Source organism: Salvia hispanica, chromosome 3, assembly GCF_023119035.1.
Source record: "Salvia hispanica cultivar TCC Black 2014 chromosome 3, UniMelb_Shisp_WGS_1.0, whole genome shotgun sequence".
NCBI classification, from domain to species: Eukaryota; Viridiplantae; Streptophyta; class Magnoliopsida; order Lamiales; family Lamiaceae; genus Salvia; species Salvia hispanica.
In genome coordinates, this window is record NC_062967.1 from 3,786,486 (window position 1) to 3,807,255 (window position 20,770).

The following is a 20,770-nucleotide window of genomic DNA, read 5'->3' on the forward strand; positions in this document are numbered from 1 at the left end:
GATTTTTTTTTATGGTCATAATTTTGACCTTTTGAATATTATGAGTTATCGATTCATTATTTTGTTGAAAGTGATTTTCATTTTTTTAGTAGAAAGATATGAAGGATTGTTTTAAATATTTTTCAAAAGTGTCAACACTTGATATATTCTCTTCATCGTTGTCCAAATATTTGTGTTTGTCTTGATTCCATTTTAAATATATTTAATTTTATGTATTTAGGTGTAAAAATGAATTGAGGAGTATATAATTATTGAATTATTATTATATAGTATATTTTTATATTTTTAAATCTTATATAGTTATATCGTTTCTCATTTTAATTAATCAATTAATAATTTAAAATCGTATGATGAAAAAATATTTCGTCATGCATCGCACGTGGGTTAACACTAGTTCAGTATAATACAGTATGTTATAGTACCAATCAAAAAATTAAGATTTGACGAGATAGAAAGCAGGAGAAGATCCGTCAATAGCAAAACCATGAACGAAAAATAAAGAGAAGTATATCAATAGCAAAACGATGAAAGAAAAATAATGATAAAGTAAGCAATAGATGTGTTTGACAAAACACACAGATAATCATCCCTCAAAACATAAAAAATGCATCTGATTCTGTTGGAAATGATACGGAGAGCTAACACCAATGAATCGATAATACAATTACATTACAACTCAAGAACAAAAACCAGACCATAGTTCATAAATGGCTAATTTTTACAAAAATGAAAAGAAAAAACAACATCAACTTCCTGTTTGAAGAATCAATCTAGCTAACAAACAACATGCTACGAAAGAAACGAGATAAGCAAGAACTCACCTCCGGTGCACACTTTGCTAATAAATGATGCATTAGAGGGAGTTGATGCATTGATCAGACTGCTGAAAGACTGGCCCATTTTCCAAGTTCGTAAGGATCAGCATAATAGTACAACTTAACTCTGTTCGCCAACGACAATCCTGCAGCCCATGGATACGGTTTGTATTCTGAATCATCTTGTTCTGATGGGTCATCCGAGAACGCGGCGATATCTCCAAGCAGCCGAAATGTTATGCGGCGAGTGCTTATCTGTCTGGGGAAATCAAAGTACATGGGTGTGCCAGCCTTGACCTCTGGTAGCCGATACTCAGCAACAGTCACCATATTATGGGAGTCCTGTGGAGAAACATGATGGCTCAGATTATGTCTTGCAAAATAAAAATCCTACTATAAGCTGGGTGTTCTCGTCTAAATTATGCCATCTTCAACCTAATGTCCAATCTCACTCACAATCCATCAACTTAGTTTGAAAATGCACGAGTCAGAGAAATTTCATCATAACGTGGATCTAGGCAGTCCCATCTATGTAATACAGAATAACCAAGGACAAAAAAGAAAACTCTAGAGAATGTAAAAACCCCTACAATAAGATTAAGGAATGAATCTGCAATAGTAGCTATATTTCTAGCTGCGCACAAGTTGTCCTCAGTTTGCTCTTCATAATTATACTACCTCAGTCCCTTTAAAACAGAAACTTTCTAAATTTTCTATTTTCAGAAGTGGACCTTATAATCCACTAACACCTACTTCCACTACTTTTTCTCTTCCTCCCTCTTACTTTACTCATTTTCTCTTCCTCTCTCTTACTTTACCAATTATGCATTAAAACTCATGTCGTTCCAAAAGTTACTATTTTTCAAAGACGGAGGTAGTATATATTAATTCATGTTTTTAATAAACTAAGAATGATTGGTTGGGTTGGGTTAAGTTATGTAAATTCCAAATAAGGTGTGTACCCGTGATAAATATCCCATGAGTAATCACAGTTGGAAAAAAGATAATCTCATTCTCAAGCTAAAATAAATAGGAACATTTGGTTTATAAAAATCAATTAGGCAGCAAAACAAAAATCATCTTTAATACCTGGAGGGCGGATACTTGAATATACAACACAGCAGGAGATATGAGTCTCTCTTCTATAAGACGGTTCCTGCCCCCTAAATCTAAATCGGTTGAAGGTGAATGATTCAAACGGTGCTTTATCGCACTGAAACCATCCAGACGAAATCCAGTCAGCATCGGTGAAGCTGGGGATAGATATTGTTCGAGAACAAGATCATTGTCAATTAATCTTTCAGCCTCAACTGGAACCTGAAAATTTGGAAAAAGTTTTAGCCAACAAATATGCGAAGAAAGTTCTTCATATAAAATAGTTGGGAGAAACTAATAAATATTCTCAGCCAACTAATTCAAGAATGGAGAAAGGTTCTACTTCATCAAATAGGATTTAGAAGGTTTCCTCACCTTGAACCGATTCAACTGTGGAGGTCTCTCCAACCAGTTTCTTACATTCATTTGGTCAGAACCTTGCGGTGATGCTCCTATCTCTCCTCTAACTGACTTTCCAACCACCAGAAACTTTCTTGCATGAATGCATGGATCATTACCAGACTCACCACCAAATGAGGCACGTCTACTTGGGTTTGCAAAGGGATTTTCATCCATAGACAGAAGAGTGAAGTCTCTTCCAAGATTGACAGAATTAGACCCAACTCTTGCAAGACGCAACGTTATCCAAATGATACGGCATCGGGCTGGGCTCTTGAAGGCAAATTTCACATGCCTAGGCACTTTACTATCTTGAAATGACTTCTCTGGGCCACAAAGTTCAGATGAAGAAGTTACAAGTGACTGGATATCCCATTTCCCAGTGCATGATCTTTCTTCCCTGTTCATCGTATTGCTAGCCCAGATTTGTACCTGTATAAACAGTAGTTAGATGCATAAAGATAGAACAAAATCAGTCAAATCGCAAACTAACCTCAGAGTGAAAAAAAATAAGATAGTATCGCGTTAGCCAAAACTATGATTATTATCCAAAAGTCAACACAACAAATGTGAATTTATAAGTGGCAGAGACCCAAGAGTGTCAATGATGATTTAGTTCCTGTAGGTAAATCATGGCACAATGAAGTATGCAGGGAGTGAAGCTAACCTAAATAATCACTAGCAATAAAATGACATCAACCACCACTGATTCATCAATATATTTGAACAAAGGACATAGTCAAATAAGTATTCAGATCACAAAAAATATCGAAACCACTTTCACATATAATTGTCTGATAGAAACAATCCTACACCACCATAGAAATTTATTGAAATGAAAGGAAGACAATCAAATGTAATGGTTAAGAAAACCTTCAATTGCTTAACTTTTGATATTCTCTGAAACCTCAAGATACATAGTTCAACTAATTAGATTCTGGGGTAGGATCCTCAGGTTTATGCAAGACAAAATAAATTGAAAATTACAGAACAAATTTGAGTACAAAGTAACATGGAAAAGTACGTTTATGGTTCGTGTAGACTGAATAAACTGACAAAATCATTAGGCAGGAATTCCAGGTTTCTGAAATAAAAGGAGAATCAAACTGTGTTTAAAATGTATCAACTGTTGGGATCACCAGAAATATACTTACTGTAGGAGCATCAGACATTGAATAGCCACATGGACTAACCAAGAGGACAACACCATACACATCAGAAATTTCATTGAGAACAATAGCAAAATCCACAGATGAGGCACTAGGTGGGGCTCTCCAATATGACTCTTGTGATCCGGAATACAAAGGAGTAACCAAGGACAACAATGGCGCTGAACCAGCTGCTGTTTCGACCTACAAAATATAAATTGACAGACAACTTCTACTCAGTAACATGCTGATAAAGCTACACATGAGGAAGACAAGAAACACATACACACATCCCATATAACCCAAAGCCAAAAGCAGTTAAGACCGATGAAATGCATATGGAAAATACTAAGAGTATCATCTAAATACCGGGTGTAGAAAGCTGGAAAATGGGAACTCTGCAAGTGATTCCTTCCCATCAGTCAACTGCCCTAAAACCTTTGCATTTTCTTCAATATTTAGAAAATGATCTCTTTCAGGAAATAAATTTCTTGATGACAGTCCAAACACGTCGTTCAAGGCACTCCTAGCAGCATTATCTGCTCTAGATTTTCTTCTTTGGCCAACCAAGACCCTGACATAGTCCAATAGCAATGCTTGAAGGACAACTTCATTGCAGCATCGTTTACAGATAATCCCATCAAGAGTTGCAGAGCGATTTGAAGAAGCATCAGCTGAATATCCTCCCTGGCTAGCTACACCATTATAGCCTGAGATATCCTTTGAGTTACAAGACGCAAGCAAAAGAGCTCCTTTTCCTGCAGAACAAACTCTGCAAACCTTTTTTCCACATCCAGAACAGACAAAAGAGGGTCCTGAAGTTGTTGACGATGGAGTCACTGATGCACTACCAGCTGGCCCAGTTTCGGCACGAACTTGGCACGCACCACCTGAACACCTCTCATCAATTGAAGCAACATTCCAGAAATCAATCGCGTCTTCATCGAATGTTCCAAGCCCAATTGAAGCATTATTTTTGTCTTCCTTTGCAGCCAGCCCAAGTAGTGCAAGGGTGCTAGCCACCCTGCATAATCTGCCCATGTATGAATCATCGAGCATCATATTTGGATTTATGCTGGCAGGATCAATGCCTATTGATAAGAGGGCTCTGTCCCTTTCAGGAGCAGAAAGATTCAGCCGAAGACGTTCTATTTCAAGTTTCATAGCTTCCATGAAATCTAACCTTCTTTCCTGCTAATTTACAAAAACATAAGACTATTAGTCCAAATGCTTCTTGTCAAGTTGTCAATTGCAAATTAAATTTAAACAGATATCTGCATAGTACATCAAGTTATACCACTAATCGTTACCATCAGACCATACTTATTACGTAACGATCAACACAAGCAACAGCAGACAACAAAAAGAATAAAACATAAAGCAGTTGGGAATTCTCAGGTGAACTTTGAAAGAAAATTATCTTAATGTCATAAGATCTGAAAGAACATTATTCTGCTACAGGGGTAAGACAGGAAACAAAAAAGTCTATTATTACTACAATCAATAATCATACCCAGTGAGGTCCTGCAAGAAGTTTGAACAATCTGATGTACTCTTGGGAACCATTATCTGAAGGTCCTTGAGATGAAACCATCTTGGAGTTGTTATTTGCCGGAGAAATTGGCTGACTGACAACACCATCCAAGTTATTATTTCCCTGAGAAACTGGCTGGCTGACAACATCATCGAAGAAGTTAAGTAAGTCACTACTTTCATGTACAGCAGTCTGAGCAACAGGTTGAGAAATCGCATCAGAAAATACTATTTCTCCAGTCAAAAGGTCCACAAACGAGTTAGCTGATGATTCTGATTGCAATGGGGAAGCCTCTCTATGATTCGATGAGGCAGCATCTATGCTGTTGGCATCTCCTTCAGTAAGAAAAGGGTTCATTTCCTTTGAGTTACCATTTAACCATTCAATTAAACTAGAACCACTCTCTTCATGTGAAAATATTGACCTCCATGGAAGTGAAACTCCAAGGATCTCCACCTGCATTATGAACAAGTTCAACAGTGTCATCCTCAAAGCAATTTTTTCCAACAATACTTCCTTGACTTGTTCATACCTCGCCAAGGGTCATTGGGCCTCTCCCAGGCACAGCAGGATAAAATGTTAAAGCAACAACACGAGTTTGAAAATCCAGTTCTCCTTCAACTTCTTCAAAATCATACAACACGGAAGGGCTTGAGGATTCTTGTGCATGTAAACGAGCACCTGCCCCAGTGACAGCCATATCTTCTGCACTGATAGGTCCTGCTAATGGTATCAAAATGTTTGTACCATTCGCACATTGAGGTATAGAGGCTCCCTGTGAAGATTTAATGTCAGCAAAGAAATTGTAAGCTGATAGAAGATGCCTCTAACAAGAAAAACCATTTTTTATGAACTTGAGTTCCTTTTGATTGTAAGGATATGCCAATTAGACTGAAGGGATGTGAGGTGTGGGAAGATGGGGGGTGGGGGTACATATGGAGATCAGATATAAAGTTTTTAGGACTTTATTTTGTTTATTGGAAGGACAAAGAAAGTCTGTAAACCTATGGAAGAAGCATATCAATTTTATATATTTCCTTGAATGCATAAAGGCATCAAAAGGTACACCAAATTAAGAGGCATTACCATATCATCAAATATGCATGATATAAGAGCCTCCCTTAAGCTAACTATTTACCACTACCAACATCATGCAAACTAATTTTCAAACCTCTCAATCCATGGAGTATAATTTATAGGTATGACTTCAACACAAAGATAACTAGTACAGCATAAGGTGTCAAACTTTTCGGTATAACTGAGATATGGAAGGATAGACTCCAGAAAGAACTTGTAGTAACTACAGATAACTCACACAAAGAAACATAATCGTGTGGATATTTAGAAATAAAAATAAAAGATAGTAACTTGTAAAAAGCACAGTCTGGAATATCAACATACTGATATACCCGACCTCGAGAACGAGTTTGAGTCCATCCATATAGCGCCCAGTCCTCACATCAACTGTTGATGGGAAAGTAGTATCATCAGCACCGTGTGCTACAGTGAGAAGAAGCTCACAAACATGACAAGGCTCGGAAAGGTAGATAAAGAGCTCAACCACATCTGCAGCCTGCGCAGAAACCTGGTGTGCATACAAAAACAATTAACTCAGACGATAAGGTGTCTGTTTTAAATAAAAATAATAATGAGCTAATCATACAGAACTAAGAAATGATGACCAACATCAAGTCTCATAACAACATGAAATACATACCCATACAAGGTCTTTTCTTTTGAAACTTAGAAGACTGGCTCCCCCATCAGAAGATGCAAACATGCTCGGAACTGGCTTCAAGAAGCATCCAAAAGGCCGAGAAGGAACCTGAGGTCATCAGCAGAAATTCATGAAACTCTGATAGTTTTGGGAGGAGACAATTGACATCTTACAGAGAAGCTTATGTGGATGTAAAATCAATACGATTTCAGAAGACAGTATCTTCAACTAAACATTGCTTTGAATTGATAGAGACGTGTGGAGTAATAGGTCAGATTGACAATTCTGAATATCTTAAGATAGTCTAACAATTCTCCGCGACCTCTTCTTCTAGCGTGTTACATATCGAAGTGCAAAATAGAAATTAGTTTTTCAGCAAAATGAATTAATGATCTAGAAAATCATTATACAATAAGACAGCTCACAAAAACTTGACTGCCCATATTGGGCATTATATTTCATAAAGAATAGTGACTTAGTTGACAAAACAAAATTAACCATAGCAGAGACATAAAGGTTTGAATTTTCATAGGCTTGAAAGAAGCCCTCACTTAAAAAAAAAATCATAAAGTGGATATTAATTTGAAAAATAACAACAAATTTAAACAAAGTAGAGGTTAGCAGAAGGAGCAGAACTCAAGAAAAGCCAAGAATAGCCTAGCAACATGTTGAGAGATAAAAACTACATAATCAAATGAGCTGTTGAAAATATACATACATGCAAGGGATTGATAATCACTGAGGGAAAATGCTTGAAGAGCCTTAGCCCCAGAAAAATCTCTAGTTGCTTCTGACGGGAGCTATCTACAACTGCATTCTTATATCTTCTCTGCAGGGTGATTTTCATATTCTGTGCAGCAGAGAACTGTTTAAATTTTCCAGCTTCCTCATTAAAAATGCTAAGTATTTGGCTGTGCATGGCTTTGGAACCCGTATATAAAGTTGCATGAATGTCACCCGCTAATAAGAAAAGATCAGCTAATTGAGATACAGGTGACAAGATCGTTGATCTCTTAAACTCATCAAAGGTCATGTCGAACCTTTTCCAAGGTTTATCTGGACAAGGATGATTCCAGGTTGTCGTCCTAGTGTTGTGATCAATATAATATGTTTTCCCAGTCACAGCATCAGATCGCTTCTCCCAGCCAGGAGGCAATGGAGCAACATAGCCACCAAAATTACCAGGTGCTTGGTAACCATATGCAACATCACTATCAAGTGATATGCCTAACCGCCTACATTGCTCCATAAAAACCTGGAGTGCACCAAAGAAACTCGCAGCATTTGTTCTATCCAAAGAATCCGCACAATTGAAACGTATCACTCCATTTTGGTGTGATCTTATGCAAAAGGCACCATCATAGTCATCATTACAGATTACTTCACCTTTGCAATTGTTAATCCTTTGACGAGAGGGTAAATAATCCCCCTCGGAAATGCCAATAGAAACTGTGGGTGCTCTAAGAAGATACCATAGTCCTTCAATTGTTTGCTGTTCACCCTTAAGTTTTACACTAGCATGCCAATCATAATTAATTAAGTGAATTCGAGCATAAGGAAGTTTCCCCATGGAACGAATATAGTTTAATGATTCTTCAAAATGCTGAACCAAAACAGATTCAGATTTTCCTTCTGCATTCCTTAGTAAGTTCACACAAACAATTGGAACCAAAGCACTTTTTTTCTGACTCCCACCAACAGCTCCATCCAGATTACGTGCATCATACCTTTGAGACAATCTCTGATAGTATTCCGAGCTCCCTTTATAAGGATCACGATCTGATACATAAATTTCTGCTTCAGCAGCAGTAAGTTTTAACTCAGCGCCCCACCAGATAGGAATGGTGCCTCTACGCCAAATGTAAGTGGTGAAAGGAACACTTTGGCCAGCTTTTTTGGGAATCCAAACAAGTTGTTCACACTCAACTTCATTGCCTAGCCATTCAACCAAAATAAATGCATGGAAATGAGAAGCAAAACAAGTAAACATATATGTGGGAAGCCAGGTATCAGAAACAAGCATGATGGAATACAAACTTGATGATGAAAAGCACAGATCAGGTGATGTTCCAGCAATCAGGAAGAAAAGATACAACAATGGCATCTATCAGACAAAGAGAAGTGCAAGGAAACATGCAAAAGACATTACACTAATCAAACATAATACTCCCTCCGTCCCAACTAAGTTGGGTCAAAATTTTTGGGCACGGAGATTAAGAAATTGTGTTGAATGGATAAAAATTAAAATAAATAGAATAGGAGAAAGGAAAATAGTAGGAGAGATAAAAGAGTAAGGTGATGGAATAAAGTAAGATTTTGTTTTTTGTCAAACAAGGAAATGACTCAACTTTGTTGGGACGTCCCGAAAAGGAATACGACTCAACTTAGTTGGGACGGAGGGAGTACAACAGATGGTAAGGCCAAAAGTAAGTGGAAAAGAGAGGATGCCGTTTATCAGGAGACAATCTAATTTGCAAGAACATAGTCAACTTCCATCACAATTTTAGGATACAGGGTATAGTTAACGATTTTAAACCTCAAGATTTAGCTACTTAACCAATAAAAGGCACAGCATTATTCTGCTACTGGACCAATTTTAAAAAGATTCACCCTGATGATTGAACTTAGGATACTTTACATCAAATGACTCAGTTGTAAGCAATTTTCTATGAAATCATACATGAAATTTAACAATTAACATTTGCACAGGCACAAAATGAAAAGCTAATGCATCAAAATTAGTTAATTTCATTGAAAAAAATACCTGTACTGTAACATGAGTTTATACCCCTGGCTAAGTATCGCGTTCCGGGATGCAATCTACTACGACGAGCAGTAAGTGCAATAACCCCCTCCTGCTGCCCAAGGCTACCAAAAGTTTTGCATTCAGCAAATCCCTGTATGTTGTTTAGCAATTATAGCATGTTGGGTTCAGAAACTATGCGAAGTACAAAATGCTCTAAAAAATACACAATGAAAAGACAAATCAGAAGGCACGAGAGCTGGAGAACTTCAACTACAACCCTCCCCAACCCCACCCCAAACAAAGAATAATAAAACTGAAGATAGAGTACTACATCTTTAGAGATTGTCCCATACATTGAATAATATTTATACGAAATATCTTTTTCTGCTCCATCCCCCATGGAATAAAAAAATGTTGTGCTTGAAATATGACAGTGTGAGAGATTATCCAACTCAGCAGAAAAGACTATAAAAGATATAAGTTGTAGGAAACAAAAGCTTAGCTCATCCAAGCTTAGAAATTCAGTGAGTGTAATTTTTCATCTATTCTATCTGAACAAATTATGCTCTTCATTAAGTTTGCCACTGTCATATTCCCATCTTGTCTTTCTAAAATGTTTCTCTTTGTCATTGTACCTAACTAATTTCCTTTGCCCAACTTCAAAAATATCCATGTCTTATAGGCTATAGCTGTGTCTCCAGGTATTTTTCTCTTTTGAAGACAGCATGGCTTCTTCTTCAGATGTGTCAGAATATAATTTCACAGTCACGGAGTTCATGTTGCCATGAAGATCAATAATGACGTGTAAACTTTTGGGATAGAGCAACAGCAGCTCAAAAATAATGACTGGCAGCCTACATAATATCACTTCCATAACTATAATCAGCAAATTCCCTAGTCTATTTTCTCAAAAAGTTCTAGTTCTAGACTAGATTGTATGTTGTGATGATACAAACCACATAGCAGAAGTTAGTTAGCAGGACATTCAGCCCAGGTCATAGAATACTTTGTAGAACTGAGATGAGCATAAGTATGTATCAATCTCAAACTCGAGATTTCCTAATACAAAAATTAGACACATGACGTGCACATACAATCTCCTGCAACACTTAGCAAAAAAAAATACGCAAATAATTGGATTACTAAATAAATCTAGAGCAGTGACACTGCGATTTTTCTGGTGAAATGATTTTGCAAAAGAAAGTACCCACTGCTAGCATCTTTTCGTAGATATGACATCTTTTAGCAGGTTCACCAGTAAATTAGATGTGCCAAAAGAAAATTTAGCAAGTATACAAAATTGAAGATACCAAGTATGACTAAAACCTGCAGAAGAATGACACAATGCTGCTGAAGCCCAATCTTCCTGAAAGGCATAGCGAACCATTTATTCCATACAAATTCATCATCAGGATTGTGCACTGACATACGACTTGGAAAAGGCCGAGTTATGTCCCTAGTTTCGCAGAAGTAATGCTTCCCATCAATGTCAAGCTCAGTTAGTTCGTGAATATTCTTCATTTCGGTTTTACTTTGTGGTTGAGGATTCTGAAGGGAAATTTTAATCCATTGGGTCTCCGTTACTGAGTAAACACATCCTCCACCAGGCAAATTTGGAATGCTGGCTGTCAACCTAGTTGCAACAAGCAGTAACCCAAAGCTGCCAAGGGCTGCATAGCCTAAGAGTGCCCGAGCATGTGTTATACTCTTACAAGGCCATTTTGAACCATTTGTGATGCACTCTAATGCTTCGTTTTGTGATTTGAAAACATCATAACCCTGTTTAGAAGTATAACAAAGTTCCCCAGTCGTAGGATCAACATAGATAACTTGTGTGTCAGTCCTAGTAGACAGACTGACGATAATATACACTTCACTTGAGTCCAACGTGACAACAACAACAGATGTATCCCTTAGGGAACCTACTGCAACAGATCAAAAATATTCTGGAATCAGAATGAAATTCAACTTTTTTGTACCTATATAAACCAGTGTGACAGAAAATAGTTTTCTATTCAGCACCAACCATACATGAGAATTTCTTATTTACGTATTATTAAAGTAAATATAGATGTTGAGTTAGGAATCAAAATGCCACTTCCTTTTACACAGAAAAGTATTAGAGTCAAAATCTGTAAGAACTTCTACGTACTTCTCTGATGGCCACATGACATAAAATTATATTATGAAAGCAAGAACTACAGAAATTTCTTTAGGATTATATGAAGTGTTTCCATCCAGTTTAAATAATTTAAGGAAAACAGAAAAAGAAAAGACAAGGAAAAAACTAGAAGCAGCCCTTTCCATAAATGTAACCAAAATGATATTCATAAAGGGGAATATAAAGGGAGTGAAACCACTTTGCATCTTATTTTTACAAAGAACTAATCAACAGATTATAAACAGAAAATTAGTTTATAAATGAAAAGGAGCACAACAGAAATGTTGTGCATTAATTTAGGCATCGTCTTTGTATGTTTCACTTGACAAAAGTCCTAGAAAGAGAACGAGTAAAAGACTATATAGATTGCTCAGTCCTATCTTTGGAATGTTCCAATCTAGTCTTTACCTACAATTATATTAAAATCTGATTAAAATTCTCAATAGATGCTGAAGACAGCAAGAAGAATCAAGGGGTGTGTGTAAAAACAGTTAACAGCTCACCAGATGATTCCATGCTCTCAAAGTTCACCAGTCTTCAAGTTTTTATTGGCAGTAAGATTCAAAAACTGGGATGGATGAGTAGTCTGGCTGAGGGAAAAGGAAGAAATCCAAATTAGCAACCATGTACCCAATTACTTTCGCCGCACATAGTTTACATTATTGGAGCATAACGAAAGAGATTCAGTCAGAATTCTGTAAACATTCTGTAAACAATGTTTACAGAATTAAGTATGCATTATGCTCTGATTTTGACAATGTTTAAACATCAGTAAATCGCCAATCTTCTATGGCTTAAACAAACCAATAGTTATAAGCTGACTAAACTTAACAGCCACAAAAACGTAGTATGATCTAATTACAAATGAAAAGTTGATTATTCAATCACTTAGAAAGACAGATCAAAACCGATTCACCAGATATTAGGTCAACTTTAATACAGAAAAATAACCTGATTTAGGTAGCAAGACTTTGCAGATTGGGATTTTCCGAGAACCTCCAAATCACAGACAGATCGTCCTCGGATTGACCGGCCGGTAGCTGGCTGCTTTTGCGAGAGGAATGGCGGTGGCTCTGGCGGGTAGACGGCGATGGAGGGGAGAGAGCGGCCGTGGCAAGAATCAAAATACGAACATCTAGGCAGATCGGCCTTCAGGATTGAGAAACAAGAAAAAATCGTAAACGGCGAAGAGACGCGAACATTATCACAGAATAGCAACTTTCACAAAACCAAACATGAACACCGACGACTTTAAAAGCGTGTCTAAGTCGTTCATAAAAGACTAGTCATTGGATTACTTTTCTCCAAAAAAAAAGGAAAAAGAAAACAAATACTACAACATCCCGTCCCCATCCAGTAATCCTAATAGTGAATTATACGTAATTTAATAGTATAATATTTAAAAAATGAGATAGAAAAAGAAAATAATTACTATGATATTGTTAGTGAACTAATGAAATTTATGGAAAGTGATTAATTTTCATAGAAGAACAATTTGAAAACAATGGGACAATTGGGATACAGAGAGAGAATGAGAAAATAGTCAATTCCTTCCTTCTAAAATACATGGATCTGGTCATCTCCTTTGAGTCAAAAATAATTAATACGCTCATTTTTATAAGGGAGTGTTATATTGCTAACTCATAACTTAATTGTTAACTACAACTAAATAATACTTCCTCCATTCCATAATAATTTAGGCAAAACTTTTCGGCACGGGGATTAAGAAAATTTGTGTTAGGTGAATTAAGTAAAAAGAGAATAAAGTGGAAAATGAAAAAGGTAGAGAGATGAAGATAGAAAAAAGTAAGAGAGAGTAAAGTAGATGTGGAAAAATGTGTTGACTTTTACTAAAAAAGGGAAATGACTCTATTACTATGGAACGGACGGAAATGGAAAAACGCCGCACTTAGATCATTAATCCTTAAATGTCAATACAGTCAACGAAAAACGTCAATAAAGCCATATGATTAATTCTTAAAAATATCAATAGGGGTATTAATGTCAATTAACTACATGTTTAGTTATAACTAACTTTTAAATAAAATCCCAAAACTTTAAATTCATATAACATATATCAAATTAAAGATAATTTCATAAGGATTCCAACGATATCCTACATGCATATGTTCCGACGTCAAAATTTGAAAAAAAATTCAAAAATTTTTAATTTTTTCGTAAAGCAGAAATGTCAACCTACTATATAAAATATGTCAATATAATACATGTAAAATGTCAATATAAGCAATGTGTTAACATTCTTAAAGCATTGTGTTGACATTCTCAAAACATTGTGTTGATATTTTCGAAACACTATATTGACATTTTCATCCAAAACCCTAATTTGGAGTTTTTTTTTATTTTATTAATAAAAATGAAAATTACACGTGGCAAATTGTAGAACAAACGTTTTCTAAAATCATATGGCCTTAAATTAGTTATAGTTAGCCATTAAATGATGAGTTAGCAATTGATCACTCCCCCATTTTTATATGTATAGTCATGTTTACGGAATTACTACTATCTTTTTGTATTTATAATCATATACTAAGAATTGTTTATGTATGTGGTTTCATATTATATTCTTTTAGAAACATAGGCTTCATTTAGTTTTGCTGAAGAAAATAAAAGCTCCCAAAATAAATACTAGTATAAATTAAAAATATGTCTGTCAATGTTTAAAAATAAAAAAGTATTTGTAAATAATCTTTGCCACTACAACAAGGTAGAGTTATCTGCATCAACTGGCTAAAACTTGTAACTAAAAATGGAAGTTATTTTCTGTTAAGAGCTCTACATTAAAAACCAAACTAGCGCCAGACCTCACTGGTGGTAGTACTGATAGTGAGGCTCACTCTCATCATATCTATGCACATTGGTGGCGGATTCCACTTCATGCTGATATTGAGAGCCACTCTCATACTGATACACATGGTGGTGCTGCTCCACTTCATATTGGTAGGCGGCATGAGGCTGTCCGAATTCATACTGTTGCACGGTGTGGGATGCTTCCTCTTCTTCGTCTCCTCTGTGGTGATCATGGAGAGGGGAGGATGAGCTGGGTTCACTCGGAGAAGGGCTGGCTTCCTTGGCCGGGGTTGGGTCTGTGTCGACCTTCACTTCCACCAACTCCACTTCCTCAAATGACCGGAAGATGGGGTGCAGGTATGCATCTTCCAGGTAGGATTTCACGTCTACGTCAGATGCAGTGGCGCCGTCTTGCATGTCCTTGGACATGGCTTCCTGAAGAGGCCAAGAGAGGGCAGATGCATCAACATTAGCATTACAGAATATCAATATTCAAGGGAGTTTTTGCTGCAACGTTCAAGAAGTTACCTCAAGAGGGTACTTGCGGAATGCAGGCTCGAACCGATTCTTGCAGTATTTGTGGAACGACAGAGTCAATACGGGTAGCATCACTAGCAACGGGGTCGATTTTGCAGCCTCTTTCGTGCTCAATAGCCCCAACAGGAGGAGCTGTGAAATGAGCAAGCTTGCTATAATGCGGCCGTGAACATGAGGCCAGAATGCAGCAGCAGTCTCGTATTTCTGGTGATACACGTTAATCACCTGCACATGATGAAGGAGATACGATTTCACAAAACAGGAACCTAAGCCATTCTTAAATTTCACGAGTTGATTCGAGCTAACCTGATGTCGATATACAAAGTATGCCAAGGCAAAGAAGATGAGTACGAAAGGAAGAAGGATTGGTGTGATGACCATGTAAACAATGCCTAGAAGGAAATACAGCTGAAGGCTTGGTAAAGTCTCGGGGAAGTCGACACCTCCAGGGTCCATCGCATTCTCCATGTCCCTCTCGGTTTTCACAATGAACATGTTCTTCAACTGGAAAATCACCAAAGGCTTTAACCGGAGTATTTCACTAGCTATCCCTGCCCAGCCATCGACCATTATATACGTAATGAAGAAAGTTGCCTTCATTGGTATTGATACACCAATGTTTCTCGGGATTCTGCAGCCACACAAACATCAAAGGGACTGAATGGTGAAACACGTCTAGATTAATCGGAACTCTAAAATACACGAAACAACAAGAGATACGTGCAAGGAACATTACTGCGTAGCAGATTCGTGAAGGAAAGCATGAAGCTGCTCGAATGCAGTTCCTGCCACGATGCTGCCAAGGAACACGTTGACAAGCATGAAGTAGTAATATTTTGCAGCAGTTCTTCGTTCCAATACTGATATCGCCACGTGCCCCTCTACCTTCGACATAACCATAAGGATTGCAGGGAGAAAATGCAAAAAGAGCTTAAGAGTAAGACCAGGAAGGAAACCCTGTAGGAATGACTTCACAAACTTCCTGCAAAAAACGATGATTATTTCAGCAGAATACAAATGTGTTTTCATGAAGAAAAGAAACTGCCCGTGAAGGATATTAAGCTCTTTGATTTGAAAATCAACACTTACCTTTCAATTACTGGCCTGAGGAAAGGTGCTATTCTCTCCAAACCCTCCAGATTGGCCAGTGATTGAACAAAAGCAATAGGTATCATGTAGCAGAAGACCAATGCAAACACAGACACAGATATCACTAGCTTCCGGATGCTCAGTGAAACAAATGGTATAGTGACATTCTTCCAGTATACATCCCGAGGTTCAGGCGCCCAATTTGTTAGCCATAGTGTGGGGTTCTTGCTCTGTTGTGTCTGCGCACAAACAGCCGCTCCCCATCTTGAATTGAACGAAACAAATGCAGCTGGTGTAATGGATTTCGGATCTTTTAGAATCTTTTGGCGCTCCATCGTCAACTAAGAGCAAGCAAGGGATGAAAATTAGTATATTATCAGGACAAAATGAAACCAGTTGTTGATCACACTTACTTTTCTGTCAAGATATTTAATTTGATCCTTATAGTACTCAATTGCATCCACTGTTTTACCCCAAAGTCCAAGGCAACCACTCTAAACAATGAAAACACAGTAAATATTAAATAAGTTCTAAGCCAGACAAACTTATTTTGAGGAAATATCTCTTGAAGGTAACGAATTGACAAAGGACTATACCTTCGTCTTAGGCCTCTTGTCTGGATGCCTCTCAAACTTGAGCTGGTTATAGTCAAGCCAGTTCTGAAGTCGTTGTCTCTGTCTAACGAGTCTGGCAAACTTATTAGCATTGTACACGGCCTGGTACAGCACATGAAAGGTTATAAACAAAATGTAAAAAATAGATCAAGCAGGTTCGAGAGATTAAAAATGACAAGATTTGGAGGATGATGGAGGAAGAGACCTGGTGTGTTAGGTAACGATCTGGATGGTTTCTCTGGAAGAAGGTTTGAATGCTATCTGATATCGAGCGTCCTGAAATATGCGGTACATTTCTAACAAGAACCTGATGATGATATATTAAAAAACTTTGATAAGTAAATGGCAATGCCTGTCTTCTCACGATACAGCATATCAAAAAACAACTTTTGAAAGCATAAAAAGAACATAAAATAGCAGGTTATGAACTTTACAAAGAAGAAACTTTTCTTGCAATTTCAAGTGTTACCAATAAGAATTATCAAAGATATTATCCCATTGACTCTTGATCAAGTATCATGTAAGAAAAGCATGTTTCAAGTTACAGCAAAGACAACACGACTAACCGTGAACTGCTCAGGACGCCTGCCTTGAGAAGCCAAAAATTTAAGCCGCATTGAAGCAACTCTATTGTATTCCTTATAAAGCATGAAACAAACCCAGAACGTAAACAAGTACTCCATCGATATGTGGACAAAAAACCTGAGATTCCAACAACAGTCATCTTCATGGTCTAGTAAAACTGAAAGTGTAATAAAAAAAATATAAGGAAATGGACTGGAAAGCAAAAACGGACATCAACAAACAATACGCTTTCTATGTCATGCAAAATGTACTTGAAGTTTTTTAGTAGGACAAGACTGTCAAGACATTTCAACATTTTTTGGTAAGAGGGCCATAAACTTACAAATTAGACTTGGGGCGAACATTTGAGATTGAAAGCTTGTCGATATCACTGACAACCAAGTCGCGGCGCAAGAAAGATAGAGTTACATCAGATACATTCACTGGAATCAGTATTAGAATTGCCACAACTGCAATTGGTGCAAATATCTTCAACCTGATGGAACCAAAACATCATTAGCAACGTGTAAATATTGTAAAAAGAAATTCCACCTTCAAAATCAAGTTAGGCTTGAAACCAAAACGACATTAGCAAACACCAAGCTTCTTGCATTATCTCATCAAAATATGATTGGACCCTAAATGAGGACATTAGCTTAATGTTTCAAAAACATTCACTTAACTGCAACGTAAATCCGACAGCTGAGGCATAAATACACAACTCGAAGAGAAAGAGTTTAGAAAATGAATATACTCATCATTCAAGAGAGTTGGTCCTTTTAAAGAGTCAATTTAAAGAATTCCACCAACTACAGGCACTAATATTCATATCATTTTCATCCTAGACATGTAATGTAGCTTTCGATTTAGTGGTGGTCTGAACCAAATATATACATATGTTTCAAAACGTGCATATGTTTCAAAACGGTACCTAATTCAAATGATGTTCTTGAACAAAATTGCTGAATTTTGCAAACGGAGGAACAAAATGCATTGTACTGATATATGAGAATCTTTCCTTCATATTCCTAAAGTTTCAATCAGTACTTCAATAAAAGTCGAAGAATCAATTCCCTAAAGCTTAATCAATGAATCAATTCCCTAAACCATATGAGTTTCTTGTATTCAGAAGATGCACAAAGCCACCAGGTATATAAACCAAAATAAGAAGAAAAAAGATTTAAAAGCATCAACGACATTGATAAAATACTTACCAAGATAACCAAATTATAAACTTTAAGATACCAATTCCCGAAAAAGGGACAAAAATCTCATAGCAAGTAAAAAGTCAAGCAAAAAGGATGAAACTTTGGCAAGACCACAGACAAAAAGCACCTAAAAAACTCTCAAAACACGAAACTCAACTGATTATCAGAAGATAAAAGGGGGTGGAAAAAAAAAGGAAACGTGCAAGTACCCAAGAGTGTAAATCCTCAAGAAAACAGCAGAATCTAGGCCAGCATGGGTGATAAGCTCAGACTCAGTCATCTTGAGCGCCTGAGGCATCCAGTTGAGAAAGGTGAAGTAAGTCATAATATTGAGATTGACAAATTTTCCCACCACACCACCCCAGCTCCTGGGGCTCGTCCTCTTCCCGGCAATGTACCATTTGGGAAAGTAAACCCTGTCGTTGATTGGCTGAATTCTGAGCAGGGCAAAAGCCAGCAAGAATGCAAAGGCACTGATTATGTTGATCAGCGCCGACACCCCTATATCTCCAAGACTCGCCATTTCCTCTTCTTCTCCGCCTCAACTCTCAAACATAAAAAGAATATGGAAAGGAAAGGGAAAGGGAAATAGAAGGAGGAGGAGAAGAAGAAAAGTGGGTATTTACTAGAAAGATGACACAAAGTTTATCAACTTTATCATGCTACACCAAACGAAAGATACTATTTTGGTAATTGCCCAATCACACATAAACCCCTTCTTCATCACAGAATTACTACAATAGACCATTTTCTGAAAAAGGTCAGCCAATGGGTTGTAGTAGTATGATTTCTGCACACGGAGTATAGTGGGTGATGGCTTTATTTCAAATATTAGTATTGGTAAGTAGAAATTTGCTCACGCTAAGTGTGTGTCGTGTGGAATATAGGGACCAGTGGCATGGGCTTTTTTGGTTGCTTTTTGGATTTGGTAACTGAAAGGGAAGAATTTCAGTAGCTGGGGATTGGAAACGTCTGGTTTTTTATTGTGCTCGTGATTGTGCCTTGTTTTTTCAGTGTCTAGAGTTGGCAAAGTGTGAAAAAAAGGTCTTTCTTTTTTTCTTTTATTGTCCGTGATTTTCAGGCTATGCTCCGCCGCTGCGGATCCTTCGCCGCGATTTTCGGTTTCAGTGTCTTAAAAATTAATCAATTTTTAATTAAATAATAAACAATTCTGAAACGCGTAAATAAGTGTTAATATAACGATTGTAAAAATTATGTCAAAAATGGGTCAAGTAGTAATAAAGTTTTCGGAAATGAAATGAGATTAATTTGGTAGATGAGCAATAATGGAAAAATGCAATATATTTATGGAAGAATGAAGTATAATTATATATTTTAATCCTTTATGAAAAATAAACTTATGAAGTAGTATTATTTTTTTCTTTTTCTTTCACTCATACTATTACTAATTGTACATTAAAATATAGTATAATATAATGAGTATAAATAACGAATTGGAAAGAGAATCTTCGGCCCTTCCACAGTAAAAGAAATTTGAAAGAGAATCAAGTTATTTTCATAGAAAGTTATATTAATTGAAAGCTGAAAAGGAAAGGCAGACAAATATAGAAATTCTATAATTTTGGCATTATCTATAGCTGGCTACATTAAATTATAATGATTACATATGTATTAAGGAAACAATATATGTGCAATAATTACATATTAATAAATCACCATGTAATTCTCAAAAGAAGAGAAAAAAAACCCTCTAGTTATATAGTCAATCCCAGCCATTTTGGTTCCTTATTATGTGCATAGAATATAATATGCATATAATGAATTACGTCGCACCAAATTATACAAATATTGTACTATCATTTTTATAATGATAGCTATTTATGTTTTGTTTATTTCATTCAAATTATTTGTATATCACGCATGCCATAATTTCTCAAACTGAATAAGTGTACACACAAACAATCATCATCTCATTTTGTAGTATTGAAGATTGTAACATTTTAAATATCTCCAATTTGAAGTTCAACGGGCCACCTCTAATTTATAGCATATGAAGTTCTTAATTTTTGAAAGATAATAATTGAATAATGAATGACTAAGTTTAGTGTATAAGTTTGTTTGGGGTTTGAAAGATTATAACAAGTTTTGAGCATTATCTCGTCTAAACCCAGAACAATCATAAATGAATTCTAAATATCGTATTTTATAGTACTATATACCACTGATGATTTATAAGTAATATTATTTGTATTTGGACAGGTCTATTGTTTCGTTGCGTCCATTTAGTCAAAACGCAACTATCTCACCTATTCGGATATTGCTTCATAATTCGAATCTTCAATCAATTTTGGCCAAATTTACATTAAATGAATGG

General features: G+C 36.5%; 2 protein-coding genes across 6 annotated transcripts; both read right to left on the reverse strand.

Annotated features, from left to right (window-relative positions):
* Positions 1-525: 525 nt before the first annotated feature.
* On the reverse strand, positions 526-12,837 carry LOC125215686 (probable phosphoinositide phosphatase SAC9). 5 transcript variants are annotated; one of them, XM_048117186.1, is made up of 14 exons: positions 12,567-12,837; positions 12,119-12,201; positions 10,781-11,376; positions 9,473-9,605; positions 7,427-8,643; positions 6,709-6,816; positions 6,406-6,576; positions 5,524-5,766; positions 4,971-5,447; positions 3,827-4,651; positions 3,464-3,661; positions 2,286-2,741; positions 1,905-2,132; positions 526-1,157 (listed from the first exon to the last, which is right to left on the reverse strand). In XM_048117186.1, the coding sequence occupies exons 2-14, from the start codon at positions 12,129-12,131 to the stop codon at positions 876-878; spliced, it is 4,947 nt and encodes a 1,648-aa protein (XP_047973143.1). In that variant the 5' UTR covers positions 12,132-12,201; positions 12,567-12,837; the 3' UTR covers positions 526-875. The 5 variants fall into 5 exon arrangements, with proteins under 5 accessions (XP_047973143.1, XP_047973140.1, XP_047973142.1 ...); XM_048117183.1 differs by having other exon boundaries at positions 10,781-11,379; XM_048117185.1 differs by having other exon boundaries at positions 12,119-12,205.
* A 1,434-nt stretch (positions 12,838-14,271) lies between these two features.
* LOC125215688 (CSC1-like protein At1g32090) lies at positions 14,272-19,455 on the reverse strand. The gene is made up of 11 exons (XM_048117187.1): positions 18,645-19,455; positions 17,571-17,723; positions 17,230-17,365; positions 16,869-16,970; positions 16,646-16,765; positions 16,463-16,543; positions 16,050-16,390; positions 15,697-15,942; positions 15,267-15,591; positions 14,952-15,185; positions 14,272-14,858 (listed from the first exon to the last, which is right to left on the reverse strand). Exons 1-11 carry the CDS (start codon positions 18,956-18,958, stop codon positions 14,439-14,441), a joined length of 2,472 nt encoding a protein of 823 aa, XP_047973144.1. The 5' UTR covers positions 18,959-19,455; the 3' UTR covers positions 14,272-14,438.
* Positions 19,456-20,770: the final 1,315 nt, after the last annotated feature.

What these genes read in the sequence shown, in the direction of transcription:
- LOC125215686 (XM_048117183.1), bottom strand. An exon ending in TTCTTGCAGGACCTCACTGG is followed by an intron (nt 4,652 to 4,970) that starts GTATGATTATTG and finishes TTTGTAAATTAG; the next exon opens with CAGGAAAGAAGGTTAGATTT. An exon ending in CACAGTTGAATCGGTTCAAG is followed by an intron (nt 2,133 to 2,285) that starts GTGAGGAAACCT and finishes CCAAATTTTCAG; the next exon opens with GTTCCAGTTGAGGCTGAAAG.
- LOC125215688 (XM_048117187.1), bottom strand. Translation starts at nt 18,958, where the DNA reads ATGGCGAGTCTTGGAGATATAGGGGTGTCGGCGCTGATCAACATAATC. An exon ending in CTTCACGAATCTGCTACGCA is followed by an intron (nt 15,592 to 15,696) that starts GTAATGTTCCTT and finishes GTGTGGCTGCAG; the next exon opens with AATCCCGAGAAACATTGGTG. An exon ending in ACTTTGTATATCGACATCAG is followed by an intron (nt 15,186 to 15,266) that starts GTTAGCTCGAAT and finishes CATCATGTGCAG; the next exon opens with GTGATTAACGTGTATCACCA.